This window comes from Parus major, chromosome 2, assembly GCF_001522545.3.
Source record: "Parus major isolate Abel chromosome 2, Parus_major1.1, whole genome shotgun sequence".
Taxonomy (NCBI): domain Eukaryota; kingdom Metazoa; phylum Chordata; class Aves; order Passeriformes; family Paridae; genus Parus; species Parus major.
The window spans coordinates 135029955-135047267 of NC_031769.1; the positions used below are offsets into that span (position 1 = coordinate 135029955).

General features: G+C 32.8%; 1 protein-coding gene across 3 annotated transcripts in view; it reads right to left on the minus strand.

The window, feature by feature from the left end:
* Positions 1 to 17313, minus strand: part of CSMD3 (CUB and Sushi multiple domains 3) — a 569626-nt gene that overhangs the window by 228253 nt on the left and 324060 nt on the right. For all 3 annotated transcript variants that reach the window (XM_015619103.1, XM_015619106.1, XM_015619105.1), the window contains 4 exons: positions 12091 to 12285; positions 8631 to 8769; positions 3858 to 4045; positions 1202 to 1390 (listed from right to left, as the gene is read on the minus strand). In XM_015619103.1, coding sequence (XP_015474589.1) covers positions 1202 to 1390; positions 3858 to 4045; positions 8631 to 8769; positions 12091 to 12285 — 711 coding nt within the window. The remainder of the gene's footprint in view (positions 1 to 1201; positions 1391 to 3857; positions 4046 to 8630; positions 8770 to 12090; positions 12286 to 17313) is intronic.

Here is a 17313-nt window from a genome sequence, read left to right on the forward strand (position 1 = left end):
TTCTTCACTGCAAGAACCTGAGATGAAGAATATTTTACAAAATGGGCTTGCAGAACTACAGAGGGGCATTTTCAGCAAAGTGATTATAGACATCCCTTTCTACCATCACAGATTTTGAGTATTATCATACACTGATACCTTCAACCTCCTGAAATATAAAAAAAAACAAATCATTTTCTAAGTAAACAATCTGAAGTCCAAGGAGAGCCTACCATTTTCTAAAGAAAGTAATACAATGGCAATGAATAGTCTTTCATACAACAAATCGCATGATTCAGTCAGCTTCTTCATCAGTCTTCATTCAAAATTTCTTTCAAACTTAGTGTCCTCACTAAGAACTGTATTAGAAAAATACAGTATCATGTACATTCTGTAGCTCACAAAAGTTCAGGAGACTTTCTCTGGTTAAATACTACCCTAGAATTAAATGGTTATAATCCTGAAAACATTTTTAACATCAAAAACATGTACCATGCTCCAAGGAGGGAAACTGTTCTAAGAAGTAAACATCTCAAATAATGTAATTGAATAAACATTTCAATCTATTTTCTTAATACAACATATAATTGATATGACCCCAACTGGGAAAGCATTAAAATGAACAATTCAGAATACAAGAGATCACTGAAAATGTTAGATAATTTTTTAGATTTAATGATATGGTGGAGACCTGTTACTCTATCCCACTTCTGTCTTGTTTAATAATGACCACATATAATGTGGTCCTAATAAATTTCCACAGTGATTGAAGGGTGTCAAGCTCTGTTAACAAACTACAAACAGAGTGATCATCATGAAACAGGAATAAATAAAGTTTTTGAGTCAGGTGCAAATAAAAAATTCAATGTGTTATGTGTTCTATGGACACAGATGGATATCCAAACACAAATATTTTTAAGCTGTAATAAGTGTTTTACAACCAGATATACACAAACTTTACAGTCAGTTAGGTCACAGTTACATAAATTCAGATAAACATACCTTCACTAATTTGCAGGACTAAATAACTATAAATCATTCTCATATTTTATGATCATATATCTCATCACAGAGATATATGACATTTATTTCCTTTAACTATTCTTTATCTTTTCTAAAAGTATAGGTTTTAAAGGCTCTGGCATGTAACTCATTTTGACTAATAATCAAACTTTGACTTGTATATTTTAAGGTACTCTGTATTAAATCTGTTCATCCTTACCATCACAAGTTGGGAGTGGGTGACTCCACCAGTGATTTTTTTCACATAGTAAAGGCTCCTCATGACTCAGCCTATAACCTGGATCACAACTAAATGAGACAGTGGAACCTATAGAGAAGTCATGTCCATAACGACGTCCATGTACTGGTATGCCAGGATCCAAGCAAGAGTAAGTATTAACAGTTACACCTAGATAAAAAAATTAAAAAAAATAAATAAATATTTTTTTAAAATTAATTTAAATAGTTGGTTGTGATGGTTGTGAAGTGAAAGCTTCATTATCACACATTTACAGTGAATTATCTTTCCACTATTCTTCTCCATGATACCATTAAAAGATACTATGGATGACAGTTTGAACCCTGCCACTGTTGTAGAGAAAAATAAGAAAAATATCCCATAATTTACAGGATATTTAGTTTGATCCTGTCTCAGTAAGATCAGATGATGTACCTGATGCTGATATTAAAAAGCTTTGATGATAACTCAAAATTCTGATTTTCACCTTTATTTTTTCCTTATCAAAATTTGATAGCATAGCTGAATTTATTCACGTTTCTTTTGATATTTATATTTTAAATAGTTACATAGATCAATTATTTACATAAATCACACTCATACCTTGTGTTATTTGATATGAGACATTGAGAAGATAAAGATTAGCAGAAAAGAGTAGAGAGGTTGACTTAAAGGCAATTTCAATGTGTGCCAAAAAATTAAACCTTTTAGATTATTTCTCAATGAGATGTTCATATACAAAGCTCATATAAAGTAGTTCATTGTAATATAATCATGAAAAAACTCCAGCCTTCTATGAAGTTAGTAAACTGTTAGAAGTGCAAGATTTTTTTATGGGTGTTATTCCTTTTATTCCTACACAGAAAGAAAGTCATAAAAAAAATCCTTCCTTACAAAGTAATTCATTGTGAAGAGACACAAAGAAATTCATTGTGGAGAGAGATAATTAGCATAAAAGTTAAGAACATATAAAAGATCTTTGCTTTCAGTACAATATTTGAAGGGAGAAGAAATGATGAATAGGAGACCACTGATCCTTATTATTTGTATTCCCAAAAAGGAAAACAGAATTGGATTGTATTGGATAATACAAGATCAGAAACCAATAAGAATTAAAAATAAAATGAATACAAGACTTCTGTGTATAAATAGGGGCTATTAAACAGAAAAGAAAATATGGAAAATTGTTTATTTTGTGTACTAGTGGTAAGAATACATATTTTGCATGCTCTCTGATAGTATAAATTTAGCTTTTATTCTCCACCAGTGTGAAGAACTGTGGGGTGTGGGTTAGTTTCACAAAAAATAGGATTTTATAACAAAATTCCTGATTTTTTTTTACAGGGATATTTCAAGTTTCCTTTCCAACTTTATTAATTGAAACTGTTTATTATTTTTAGCAGTTTCAGATTTCCTCTTTTTGCTGTTCACTTCCCAAAGTACAATTTCTACCATTTAACATTATTCAGTCTTTCTATGAATTTAGTGTCTTGGTTGGCAATCAGTCTAGCTTTCCTGATGTGTCCAGACAGCCTTCCTTCAAACTTCAGAATGGATGAAAACTTTAAAAAGTCATCACTTGTTAATAATGCAGAAGGTGATACGAATAGATGTTTGTGGGTGAATGATAGAAAAGGTAATAATTTTGGCATATTGGTATTTTTTTTCAATAAACAAAATAACAAAATACACAAAAATCCCGAATTTAACATTGAATAAAATTCAAATTAATCCAAATTTTATCTGGCAATATCACCCCCATGCATATTAGTTTTAGTAACTTATAGTGGCCAGGAATAGTGAAAATTGCAAAATATAATCATAAAAATTAAGAACATCATGGAAAATTTTTGGTGGCAGTGCCAACAAGTAGAAGTCCAAACAATGTGCCTATGACTTTTAAGCAAATTAGATAGTAATTACAGTAAAAATATTATTTCTCATGTAAGTAGGAATTATTACAACAGAAGTTATATTTAGAAAGACAGAATGTAAATTGAATTATAGTATTTCAACATAGGAATTTTAATAATTCATAAGGTAAGAAATCATACAGATACTTTGTGCAGCATAGTTTATATGACTATAATAAGGAGAAAATAGTACTTCTATGTCAGAAAAAAAACCTTATAGGCAGGCTTTTAGAACCATAAAAATCCATAATCAACCAATTCCAATTCTTGATTTTCAGGTCATTATGTAAATTGCATTCCCCCTACCTTCAGTTACAGCTGCAGGTACATCAATCAGAACTAATTCAGTTCTAACTAATAACTAATTTAGTTATTTTCTTACATTTTCAAAGAATTTTTTTTTTCACAATCTTCCTGATCTCATGTTGTTTTAGAGCAACAAAAATGCATTGTATATAATATAAGAATATTAAGACATAAAAGTAGCCTCCCTAAGAAAGGCATTTTCTTTTCATTCTTATCTTTTGATTCTTAAAGCACAGAGCAGTACATCAATGACATTTAATATATGTAAAACTAGTGGTCATCCCTTTTGCAGTTTAACACTACTAAATATTTCTCAGATCAGAAAGTAACAGGAATTTACCCAAGATGACATCTGTACATGACTGGGGTAAGCATTGAGGGTGAGGGGAAATCAAATAATACAACACAGAAGTACTTACTTTCATAGTGAATTTTGAATCCATTGTTAGAACGACTGTTATCAGTTGTAAAGAGAAGATACATGAAATTGCTACTGCTAAACAGAAACTGTGGGACCTGTGTGCCGTTGTAAGAACCCAAAAGTGGAGATAATAGGTTTGGTCCATCATGAACTTCCAAAACATCATAATTAAGTTCAGTCTGAAATCTGGAATTGTGGAAACACACAGAGGCACAAGTTTTAGAGACAGTTAAAATAAATTCAATAAACCCATATGTTCAAACTATGCACCTTTCCTGATAATAGTTTCTCTCTGAATATCTATTTTTCAATATCAATGCAATAATATTAATTATCCAACATAATTCTTAAAATTATAAAATTTCAGGTTAGTTCTTTAGAAAGATGAGAAATAAATTTAAACTCTTTGTACTGCTTTGTGTGGCAGGAAATAAATTTAAACGCCTTGAGCTGGTTTGTATGGCAGGAAACAAAAGCTAGAAACAGTTTGTTAATAAAGATTAATATTACTTGCATATGCTATTTTATAAAAATATTATTTTTCTTGTTTAAATAACTAACTAAATTATATGGAGGGTATGTTGATGCATTTGCCAAAAATATCATCAAAGTACTTTGTATCATCAAAGACTCTTACTCTTGAGTTCCTATCTTACAATCATCTATAAGCAGGGATAGAATTACTTTACTCCAGTGGCTTTCTGCCAGCTGAGACTCAGTCCAAATTAGTGACAGAAGTTATTTGGAAAAAAACCCACAACTAAAAATCCTTTTTAGAAAGCACTAGAAAACAAAATGTCTGTTTAAATATAGCATGTGTGCTCTCCCTGGCAAGGAAAAACTGAGTGTGAAAGTGCTGCTAGATATCTCCTTGCTTGTTTTAGATGGTATCAGCAATTCCAAACACCTGTTTGGTATTTTGACAGTGCTTTATCTCTTCCTTGCTATGACAGACTTTAGATCAATCATACTGCTTTATAATGGAATCTGATGGATTACTGAAAAACCTTTTCAGAATTAAAAAACAACAATTCACAGCAGGATCTTACAAGGACCCTTAGATAGCCCTAATTCTCACTCTGATTTACTTAGACATCTAATTCAGCTTTGTGAAATCCATTCAAAGAAATGAGTGAGTAAAGCTAATCTACTGAGGAACTTGATATTTCAGTATTTATGTCCCATAGGTCTGAGCCTAAAGATCTAAAGGAGTTTGGCAAAAAAAAAGAAGACAAACCCACAAAATACGTGTTTCCTTTAATGATGTTCTGCTCCCACTAAATAACGCAAGAGGACAAAACTAAAGTAATGGGGAGTTACAGAAATGAAGTAGGATAATCCTAGAAGCCGGAAAATGAAAATTTTGGGTTTCTTGGAGTTCCCACAGTATCTCACAGTGACATGCTTCTGAAAAGCTACTAGGCAATAACATACAACATAGGAGAAATCTTGGAAACAGATAATTTAGTCTTGCTCAGCTTTCTTAGCACCTATATCAAAAGCATACTTGAGACAGAAAGTGTAAAAGCCACAGATCTTATAAATGTAATGCAACTACCAGGCCACTCAAGTCAAGTTGAAACTAAGTTGAATCTCCAAAGACATGAAGGAAATCCTCTCTGAAACCACTTAGACTATATGTACCACCACAAACAGCAGAAAAATATGAAGATGAAAAAAATTAATAATCACCCATGAAAGAAAATGTGAGAATCATTTTTAAGTGAGATGAACTGAAACAAATTTGAAGAGGGGATTATTTTCAATGTTTTTGCTTGGTCATTTGGCTCAAAAATTGGTCAATTTATAGTTAATTTATAAATCTCATGCTTACATCAGTTTTTCCTTCAATTTATTTTCTCTTGATGCTCAACATATCTGCTATATTAACATACTTTTTTCCCTCTGGTGTGACAAAACTGTAGGGGCTTTTAGCAAAATGAATAAGAAATGGCCTGTGCTCATGTAAGACCCTTTCAACATTCCTTTTTACTTAATTGATCAGTACTGTTAAATTAACCTGGATGTCTTCATTGCTAAGTGACATCTAATCTTATGGAGGACTCACAAGCAGACAGGAGTGAAACAAGTTTTAACACAGGAGATGCCACATACACTTTTTTTAGCAGGCCTTATTTGAATAGATAAAGGTGCCTGAATATTTATAACACACATCTTGGCTTCTGAGAGACACCCTTATCAACTCAGTGCAGTGTCAGGATTTCCTGCTGCACAGTATATGCTCAGCAGACACACGTGACTAGTACTCCAATCAGTAGTTTGCTATCAGCATCTCTCACATTTAAATACTCATAATTAGGCTTCATGATAAACACTTCATTACAATCAAGAGTGGCACTGCCATTTCTCACTTCTCATTTCAATTGAGCCTAAAAAGATACTGATTTATAATAAAACATCAACAGATTATCTATCTTCATTATGCTTGTAGAACAGGAACAAACTTTTTAAAAAATACATGCACGATAATATAACTATACAGAAAATATTTTTGAATGCTGAAAGCACAAAAATTACTATTAATTTTTATTTGCTTTGTGTGTAGATCTTTTCTCATGTCTCTGCCTCCTTGGCACAAGAACACTTTAGCATGCAGTCATGGAATGCAGTACCTTGTTCCTATCCAGTGTTGTAAGAGAGAAGATTCAAGCATATAGGAAGATTAAAAGGAAACTACTCTACAAGTGGGAAACTTAGAAAATCCAAAAATTATTTAAAAGTTATAGACAAGTACTATAATATTTTTTCCCTGTCCAAGAAATTCAAAATCTTTCAACAACCACATGTGTGGAAGTTTTGGTATTTGCACCAAAAAAGCCTTGAAAAGTATGTGTGCTTCTCAGGACAAAGTTGAAAGGCAAAGAACTCGGCAAGATATGAGGGTTTTTTTAATTATTTAGGAAAGTAATTTGGCTACAGTTTTAAAACTGTGTATTTAAAAAAAATTATCCTTTTCTCTTAAGAAAGTGCAGCTGAAAACTTGCAAGCAGAAGCAGAAGAAAAAGGGCAGCCAAGACTAAATGAGTCTTTAAAAAGCTAACGCATAAATGACTCAGAAGGTGAATTTAAACCGTGTGAAAAATAATAAAGTCTAAGTAAAATCATAACAGTAGTTTACAAAATGTTTTCTTTCATTACACCTTAAAGTTTTATTTCATCATTTTATTTATAGAATAACATTTTCTTTTCATCCAGACATACAACTATATATATCTAAGTGCATCTCTGTGACATACAGAGCTGTATTTTTAAGTGTACTTCTGCACAGAAATACACAAGAGTACACATTTATCTGCGAGTAGGGCCTCTCTGGATTGCTGCATCTGAGCAATATGTGTACCAGACCAATTTCTGACAAGTGACAAGAGTGTCAAAAATGAGCAGCAATGGGAAAACAAAGTGTCAGAAAGAGGATAGGAGCTTTCTCTGTAATCTGAAGAGACCACATCTTGTTCCTTTCTATATTACTAACAAGAGTAATAGAGGTTGTGCAATTTTATAACACGGCATTAATGTATTAACAAACGAAAACTGTATGCAAAAGAGTGTCAGATTTAGTAAAACTCAACTGCAAAGAAAGAAAATACAGCTGTCATTGTATTGCAAATATAAAGGCAAATGCTCTTTACTTTGAAATGACTGTCAAATATGTAGTTTAAATGAAATGCTGAATTAAAAATCAACTATTTGAAATTACAATTTTCATTCCAAAAAAATAAAAGAAGTTTCTCAGGAAGTTATTAATTTTTTTATTGTATTCTAATTGGCAAATTTGGTAAATCATTATTTTAAGTGATATGCTAGTGATTTTGGAAGACTAGCTTTCATGTGATGTTAAGGATAGGAAATAACTGAAGTGTACATATTATCTGTCCTGTGATTGTTTCTATTTTCCCATGAACACTTTATTAAAGGGTAAGCTATAGTAATAAAAAAATGTTTTTAAAAATCTTATCATGATGACAAATTTTGCAGAGAATATGAATTTCAACCCTTGCTAAAAAAACTTACTGAAGTGTACTAAAATGAAGAAATACCTTATTTTAAGTCAAGTATGAGCAGGCCTAGTTAAAACATGCTGTATAAATATAAACTGAAAAGTACTTGGATGATATTTGTACACTATAATTTTCATCATCAATAAAAATGTCACTTTTTCCAGGATTGTCATCTATTTTTTTTTTAATATTTAAAATTAAAAAGAATCTAAAACATAAGAAGAGTTCTTTATTGCATTTTTTGTCTTGTTTTCTGATGAAGAGTTCAAATTAAATGCCACATATTGCTACCATGAGAAATGTCAGGTGCTTCAGCACATTTCAATCCTTTGAATAAGAAAGGGACTTTAGTAAGACATCAGTCTAGGAGGAGTGGAGTGCTGTAGTAATGTGGGGACACTGGAACTCCATCCTGAGAGCACACAGTCCTTTCACAACAATAGCTCAGCTGATATGATAATTAAATAGTCAGAGTGGGGAAATTATGACTGCATTTAATTTAGTTTTCGCAGCTGATTCAGATTTTCAGGGTTGAAGATTACGTGATTTTGAGAGAAAAAAAAGAACTCAGCAATTATAATTCATCATACACTGAAGATATCTGTGCTCTGAAGGAGCTTACAAAAGTTCTATGTGATAAAACAATTGCTTGATTTTAGAGATAATGCAAATTAATGTTAAGATAAAGCTAATAACTCCTGCTTCTTAGTAGAAACTGGAAAATATTAAATAAGAAAAACATTAGCCAAGACCTTTCGAATGTAATTTTGATAGAGTGTCCAGGTTCAGCTTCTATCACCCACTCACAATTCAAGGAATCTTTATAATACCCTGGCCAGCCTGGAGAGAGGATTACTCCACTTGGAGATGAAAAATGCCCACCACATGGAGCTAAAAATGAAACAAAGAGAAAGGTAAATAATACAGATTTATTAGATGCAATTAATATTTATCACTTCCAATATAGAACAATTAGGATGAACAAATATTTAAAATCCAGTTGCAGGAAGATGCAATCACTTCAAATCTGACAGGCTCTGAGGTGTTCAGAGTTAGATGGAGATAACGGAATTAAGACCTTAAAAAGATGAAACAAACTGCTCAATAATTCTGAAAAAAGGCTTTTTTCCTACTGTATTCTTATGTGTATAATACATTTTCTGTGTTAAAGAACATAAGCAAAACATAATCTCTACAAACTCTCATCGCTTTTGCTTTTAATTGTGGGCAGAGAGACTTGAACTTGCTAAAGTTTCAGCTGAGTTTACAGCTAGAAATCAGTCAACTGTTATCATTGAATCCACTGTCATACCACATACATTTTGCTTGGCATGTTGGCAATTCAAATTCCTCATTCATGAAAAAGACATACTTACCATTCTTACAAGATTAATTGATTTTTTTTTAATTGGAAAATATATATAATTATTGCAATATATACTTCTGCAAGCAGTAGTCCTGTAGAGGGGAAAGATACCTGCCTCAGCCTGCTCAACAGCTTCCCAGGATACCACTGACCTTCTTTGCATCAAGGACACATTTAACTTGGTGTCCACCAGGACACCCAGGACCTTTTCCATTTAGACAGAGAGCAGAAGCATGTTACTTTGCAGGAAGAGAAGACTGCACCATAGAGTTTCATAGCACCATGGTTCCAGTCACCTTTAAGCATACAAGGCTACTCCAAAATAAAAAAGCTATGTCACAGTTAGAGTCACAGCTAACCATGCATATCACTGTATATTGCAAAGAAGTTGGGAAGCTATTACTGAGCCGTTGACAAGCTAGAGTCTCCACTAAAAATAGTGCAAAATATACAACATTTTCTGAAAAAAAACATGGCTATTTTTAAAATTTCTGTTTGTGGTTATTTCACTAGCAGAGCCTGCAAAATATTTTGGTTGCTCATTTTGACAAAGTAGAACAGTAATTATCATTGTCTATATTATTCTGAACTCTATTACAAAAACAATAGATTAATTTTGCTGTCTTTGACATAACTTCAAGTTGAAGACCATGAATTATTACATATTTGTCTGATCTTAATTTTTCTCAGGAGAACACCAATGTCTTATATGAAAATGATGAATTGCTGTAAATAGGTTTGTTTTGTTGGGGTTTCTTTAGGACAATAATGTTCCATCTTTCCCTACTGTGTAGGGAAAAGAAAGGGTTTCTAGAAGTTACAGAGTTCAGAATTCAGTATGTTGCAGCCACTTCTAAATATGCAGATATATACTTCTTTTTTTATTCATTGATGGGTTTAAAGTGGGCGTTTCTCACCTTTTATCTTAAAGTCTCTTTCATACTGCCTTCAGTAAACAGTACCAGTCAAACAATAATTTATTTAAACTCATATTTACCTCAACAACCAGAAGGTTAACTCTAGAGCACTCACAATCTCTGTATTTTATTGTATATAACCACTTTCAAATATACATAATACATATGGAGCATATAAACTACAAAATATAATGACAAGAATAGGAACCACATGGTCTTATTCTGAGCCATTACACTCTATAGTTACAGTACAGTATTACCAAACTTGGACGAAGTTGCATCTTCTCACCAGATTTTCATGGCACAGATTGCATTTAGAATACAAAAAGCTCCAAACCTCTATTACAAAAATATTCCTATGAATAGTGCATTAAAAGTAATGCACACTGTAAGACTGCCTAAATTTGGAATAATTTCTTAATTTTATTTAGGATTGTTTTGCTGCCAGTTTTCCTTAAAGAAAATGTTTATTTTCTGTCCTCTGATTATGGCTCTTACAGTTAAATATTTAATGGATTTTTTTTGGTTTGACTTTCACCATTACATGCTGTTTTCCTAAACCCAGGAGTACTTCCCTTCAGAATAGCTGAGCTACTGGGCTTATCTTAAAGAGCCTTGTTTTTACAAAATAAAACTCTCCAGTCATCATGCCAAAGGATTGTTTCCCTAACCCTTTTTATACTGATTTTAATCCCCTCTTCTTTCTTATAGTCCTATTTGATAGATGTCTGACAGATTCATACCCAATGTTCATGTGTTCAAAATGAAACTCTAGAAATATAACACAACTAAAAGTGCTCATCAAACAGAATCCCTTTATCAAACACAGGCCTGTGTCAAATAGTAAAAGAAAATCTTAGTCTGATCTAAGAATTCTCACAAAGTCATTTGTATTTATTGCTTTGTATAGCAAAGTGCAGGGCTTCAAACAGGATATTTCTGTATGTGAGCATTAAAAAAGCCTTTAGGATAACAGGCTATTCACAGAATCACTAAACATCTTGTAGATTCATAGTTCTAGAAATGTTTTTTTGAAGAGCTTATCACTAATGCTACAGAATGGCAAGATAGTGAACCTTACAGGAGTTATGCAGGAAGACCAAGGTTAGAGCTTCAGCATGGGTACAACAGCATAGTATTAGAACAGTTTATGGGAAAATCCTCTGTATAACCCTCACATAGGACAGATGAATGGCATAAGGACAGGAATCCCAAACTCAAAATCATCAGGGAGAAGCAAAAAACTCCTTCACTAAAGAAAAGAAGCCAGGAGCAAGCAATGATCACTTATGCACATGTACACAGACACATTGAGTTAGGGTCTTCACAGACATATCCATCTCCACCTGAGAAAGCTGAACATGACTGGACTGGTTACAGGAAAGGGGTTTGGTGACAAGAAGGCAGTTACACAGTAGAAAAGTAAGAATTAATTTTTAACTTCAGATCATATTATCATTGATTAAACTTTCTTTATTCATTACAAACAGCTGAATTAATTTTTTTCCCTTAGGTATGAAGATCCTAGAATACAGACAAGTAATGAAGCAAAGATTTTATTTTAGTGTAATTAGTATATCAAGTCCAAGGAAATATGCATAACACTGTGGTTTTAGATTGTGATGTATGGAAGGACTTAATTTCTATAAAACAGAAAAATCAATTGCTAAGAGAGTCTTCCTCAGCCTAGAGTCACTGTGGATAGAAGAAACACAAATATTGCAACAGAGAGCTAAAACACCTTAAACAGTTTTAAATACCATAGCCAAAGACCCTGAAGAGATCAACATCTTCATTCTAATCTAATATTGTATCAGCAATAACAGAAGCTTTGTGCTATGCATGTGCAAAAATCTCAGCTTCATTTGGTGACAATTTGAAAAGTATTACATCAAGTTCTCCTGATTCAGGAAGAAATATTATACATACCTCCACACTTAGGAATAGGTCCACTCCACATTACTTTTCCATCCATTAGCATACACGTAATTGTTTCAGTTCCTTGTGTTTTAATAAAACCTTCTTCACATATAACTGAAATTGAGCTCCCCAGCTGAAAGTTGTCACCAAAACGCCGAGCATTGATTGGCACTCCAGGGTCTGGGCACTCATTATGTCCAAATGCTTTTTAAGAGGAAAAAAGAAATGTGGTAGAGGACATAGAACTCTTGCAAGGAAGATAACATTTTTAAAATTTTGTTCGCTAGTAAGAACAAACAATTTATATTAAGAAACTGAAGGGAAAAATAAGAATAATAAAATAAGAAACAAAAATTTGTTCAACAGCAAAAGCAAAACAGTATAAATAATTGCTTAAAATATGGAGTTATACTAGCATGGATCTCAGCTTGGAGAGCTTGTTGCTGGAAGATTTCAGTGATGGCTAAATTCTCTTTTTCCAACAACACTCATCCTATCTAATGTTAAAATGGGACAGAATGTTCCTTCAGAAGGGCAGGGCAAGCATTTATGTATGATACAAAAACTTTATTATCTTTTGTATATGTAATTCACCATCACACCATTTGAGCCACACTGACCTTCATGGGCTTGATCCTACCATAGTTAATTTTGTTTCATGTATTGAGAGCTGATGAAGAGTGACAAAAAGGGTTATGTTGGCCAAAGAAAGAAAACCTGGAACTTTGAACATTTCAAGTTTAGGTTTGGATAAACTGAAAAAATGTAATTTCCCTGTACACATGTAGATACTATCAAAGACTGCACATGTCCTTTACTGCAGAATATACCTTACTTTTGGAGAAGAAAAACCACCTTCCTAACAGAAATAAGCAAAGTAATATTTATAGCATAATCATTAAATGATATTTAGTAGTTATTGTATTTTGTTGCTTTATTGATGATAATGCTGCACATACATCTTATATTTTTTTAAATGTTGATTTTTTAGTGAGAAGAAATGTTCACCTTCCTCACACATGATGACTACAAATTCTATCTTCATAAATATGTTTACATGTGGAGACATCAGAAAGGTCTAAGTCCTACAAAGATGATTTTCACTTTTCTTCCTTGCAGTTTTACTGATGTGTCTGCTACATAAAACATATAGAAATTCCCTTATGATTGTTTTAGAAGAAATATCTCAATAACTTAGTGAAAGATTTCTCAGATGTTCTATTACAGAGGTATTTTAAATCATAATACCAGAACAGAGAAAGCATTTATTTAGTCATATTTTGACTTGGACAATGCCATATATTTTGGGAATGAAAACAGTGCTTTCATTGAATAATTGTTTACATTGTTTTGTTAAATACCATTCAAGGATGGCATTGAAAGTGATGCAATCCCATACTTTTTCAGAGGAGTTACGAAAACTTTTCCAATTCCTTGCTCACAATCATCACTTTCAGGGAAGGCATTGATTGTCTGCTTTTTCTCACTACTTTCAGACAACCCAGAGATAGATTTTCAATATTATTATCTATAAATGTAGATAAATGTTGACTCCAGTGTGACACCAGTTTATTAAGGTTGAAAAATCAATTCATTGCTCTATATTTCAGCTCAGGAAGTGCTGCCATTGCTGCTCCTAAGTGATCAATTTTACTGCATAGAATGACTTTGGGAGGCAAGATAGTGAAAGACAATCTATCCCACCAACAGCAGTCACTTTTAGCTGAGCCTGGCTACAATTACATTACTTGATAAGCAAAATTCCATCTGCTGATACTTCTAAAAAGCTTCTTGGAGGAGCTGTAATATTAAATACTAGCCTTAGGCTGAAAAGAAAAAGAACACATGTGTATATCATTAATTAATATTTTGCTAATCATCAACAAGTCGAGAAACCGTGGAAAAGTTCCTTATGAACTATTACATGCAAAGAGGAGATCCAGCTTTCCTGGCATTTATCCTCAACTACCATGACTATACAGTTATATTAAGCAAGATCTGGAAAAATGCCAGGAAATATAATCACAGATCAGGGCAATGGTGATAATCTGCTATTAACTCAGAAGGATATTAAAATATGCATTTTGCATTAAAACAACAAACAAATAAAAACAAACAGAAGGGAAGGAACTGCAGAGATCTCATGAGATAGGAAGGCAGGTATGTAGCGAATCACAACTCATCTCATCTAAAACCAGCTTTGATAGGTTCTTTAAAGTAGGGCTAGAAAGGAGCAGTCCACTGGCACAGTTAATTGTTTTGGTGGATTGCCCTACCAGGAGTTTCAGCTGGTAAGTATAGCAGTAGTTTTAAGTAAAGGTAGCACTTTCAGAAGAAAATATCAGAGAAAAAACAAAAGTTAAGGGAATATAAAATAACAACAATATATTTCATACTAAACACCATTGTGAAAGACTATTTAAAGCTTTGCAAACAAGAGACAGCTTATTCGGTACCATCACATATAAACTCATACTTCTTTCTAGTACACTACACTTTGAAGAATTCTAGCTTGAGAAGTACTGAGACTGAAAAAGTCTTAACTGGGGCAGATTTCCTTAACTGGCAGGAAAAACGTGCTGTGATGAACATACTCTAACACAGAAGAAAACCACATTAAATCAGTCATTAGATATAAACCCATCATCTGTGATTGTCCATGTCTTGGTCCACTGAGCAGAAATGACTTGCATAATTAGGCTGATGTCAGAGGCCCATAGTTTGACCTTTGTCAGGCTGCTATGTAATTCATAAGGTTTTTGCTACCATAATTACACAGCTGTAATGAAAACATTAACAACAACAACAACAACAAAATCTAACAAGAAACAGCAGGTCTAAGCTCATTCAAAGATATTTGCCCAGCACTTCCTACACCCCAGTTAATGAGGAACAGCTCAAAGTCCACATCTGGCATAAATCAAGCAACTGGAAGATGCTCTCCACCTCAAAATACTCATCCACCTCAGTTTAAAGGAAGGTTAGCATGAGTCTGGATTGTGGAATGCCTCTCCATGGAGGACCTAGCAGCTTTTCAGTTTCCTCTTCACTAACTCCTTTGCCACAGGAAGTAAATATGTATTCTCTGTCATATGGCTTCAGTTGTCACACTGCACTTCAAGTGTGTATTTTGTCTGTTCTACCCTAAGCTAGGAAATCTATACTGAAGCAAAGAGACTATATAGATTTACTGCATGTAATTTATGTGACTATATTCAATACTATGTCTAGCTCTGCTCTCCATAATTAAACAAAGATATGTAGAAGGTGAGAAGCATTCATAAAGGAATCACAAACATGACAAAAGGCTCATACTTTAACTGAGTAGTTCAATGCATATAGCTTATTAAAGGCAGGATTAGGGGATGACTGGCTTTATAAATATCTTCACAGGCACCAGAAATATCACTAACAGCTCTTGGGTTTGGGATATAAAGGGGAAACAAGGAATCAGGTGTAACTATGCTTTTCCATAGCAACTTAAACCAATGCAGTTTTAAGTTGCTATGTTCCTGTGTTCTGCTACACCTAGTGAAACACTCTTCTTGCCTTTTCCAAGCAGAAAATCACAGCCTTTTGAGTTCCCATTCCTTTGTTTATTAGAGCACCCTCTATATCATCCATTTTCAAGTCACATATTTCTATGATCTAGTCCCAAACCTTTAAATAGGAAATCTTTGTTAGACTTAGTGCAATAACTCAAAGATGACACATTTGAAATCTAATTTTTGCTTAATTCCAGAAAAAGTTAGATTTATGTTCAATTTTACTGGAAGGAGAGTGATTATCTGAGACCACGCATGTTTCTGTAATAAAAATAAATATGGCATAAAAATAGCTTCTGAGAAATACCATTAAATAATCAGATTATGTAATAGTAACTCAGTTTTATTCTTCTCCATTCTACATCTCAGAAACATCAATTAAGTTATTTACATTACTAGCCTAAATTCTTATTAGAAAAGATTGATCTAGACATACTGTTTCTACTCTTGGAAGGGGCAAGAGACTGATAGCTTTGGAATATATCAACTGGAGTGTTAGCAGAAAACAGATATTTTTAATTAACTTTTGGTTTACAAATGCTAAGACAGAGTGAAATTCTATTCACTCCTTTTTTATCATCGCTTTTGGCCTTTATTTAATATAGAAAGATTACTTCTGTAATGTATCAGATTGCAGCTGTTTTTACTGAAGAAATAGTAGAGACATTATTTGGAGTTTGCTGTTGTTTTTGTAAGTAGATTTTAGCTACAGAGTTTAACAAACACATGCACAAACACACCCAAGAAAAGAAATAAAAATATAAATGCATTAAAATGCTCAAATATGTAAAATGCTTTAAATTCTTTTCAGAGTTAGCTGGTTTCATTATACAATGGGTAAATGTTAATATTGTATTGTTGCTTCTTTTTAAAATTCTATCACTTGATACTACAAAAGAAGTCTGCAAATTTTTTAAAGAAGAAGTTATCTGATAAGTATATTTCTGTGTCACTGAAATGTAAAATCTGAAGTATTGACAGTATTTGATTAATTAGTTAATTTCAAAATATGAACTAAATATAAGGAGCATTCCATGCTAATCTTATCCATTTTTTATTTTTACTATAAATTCTACATTACCTGACCTATCTTTTGTTCTAACTGTGCAAAATGGGATGACTTGAGAAAATCCAATTATACACTGCCCTAATTTTTATCCTAGACACCTTAGATCTTCCAATAGCTGATTTTGGTTTTCTCATCACTAGATTTAGGTTTGACAACTTTGAGCACACCACAATGAAACTTAAAAGTAAAGAGAACTGAGATAAATGTTAAAAGGACATGAGACAAAAGGAAATAGAAAGCAAATGTTAAAAATTCGGTAAAGAAACATGGATTCAATATCTCATTTTCATTAAAACTGATTTCATATTTCAGTAGCTCTGAATAACCCCTGACTTTCCAATATTTAGTTATGGTAGATATGTAGCTACCAGTCAAAGCTTAGTTTGCAATGGTAACTGGTACCTATAAAAACATGTCAGCATATTCTTCATGCCTACATTCTACATTTGTGACAAATGATCTGAGGATGAATCTGAGGACCGAGAGCTGAAAAATAAGACAATATCATGAAAATTATGTTTACAGAGTAATCTGGTGTCAGTTTATCTCTTTGCTATTCAGACAGCAATGTTTAATGTAGATCTTAATAAATAATTCTCTGAAATACTGGCAACCTAA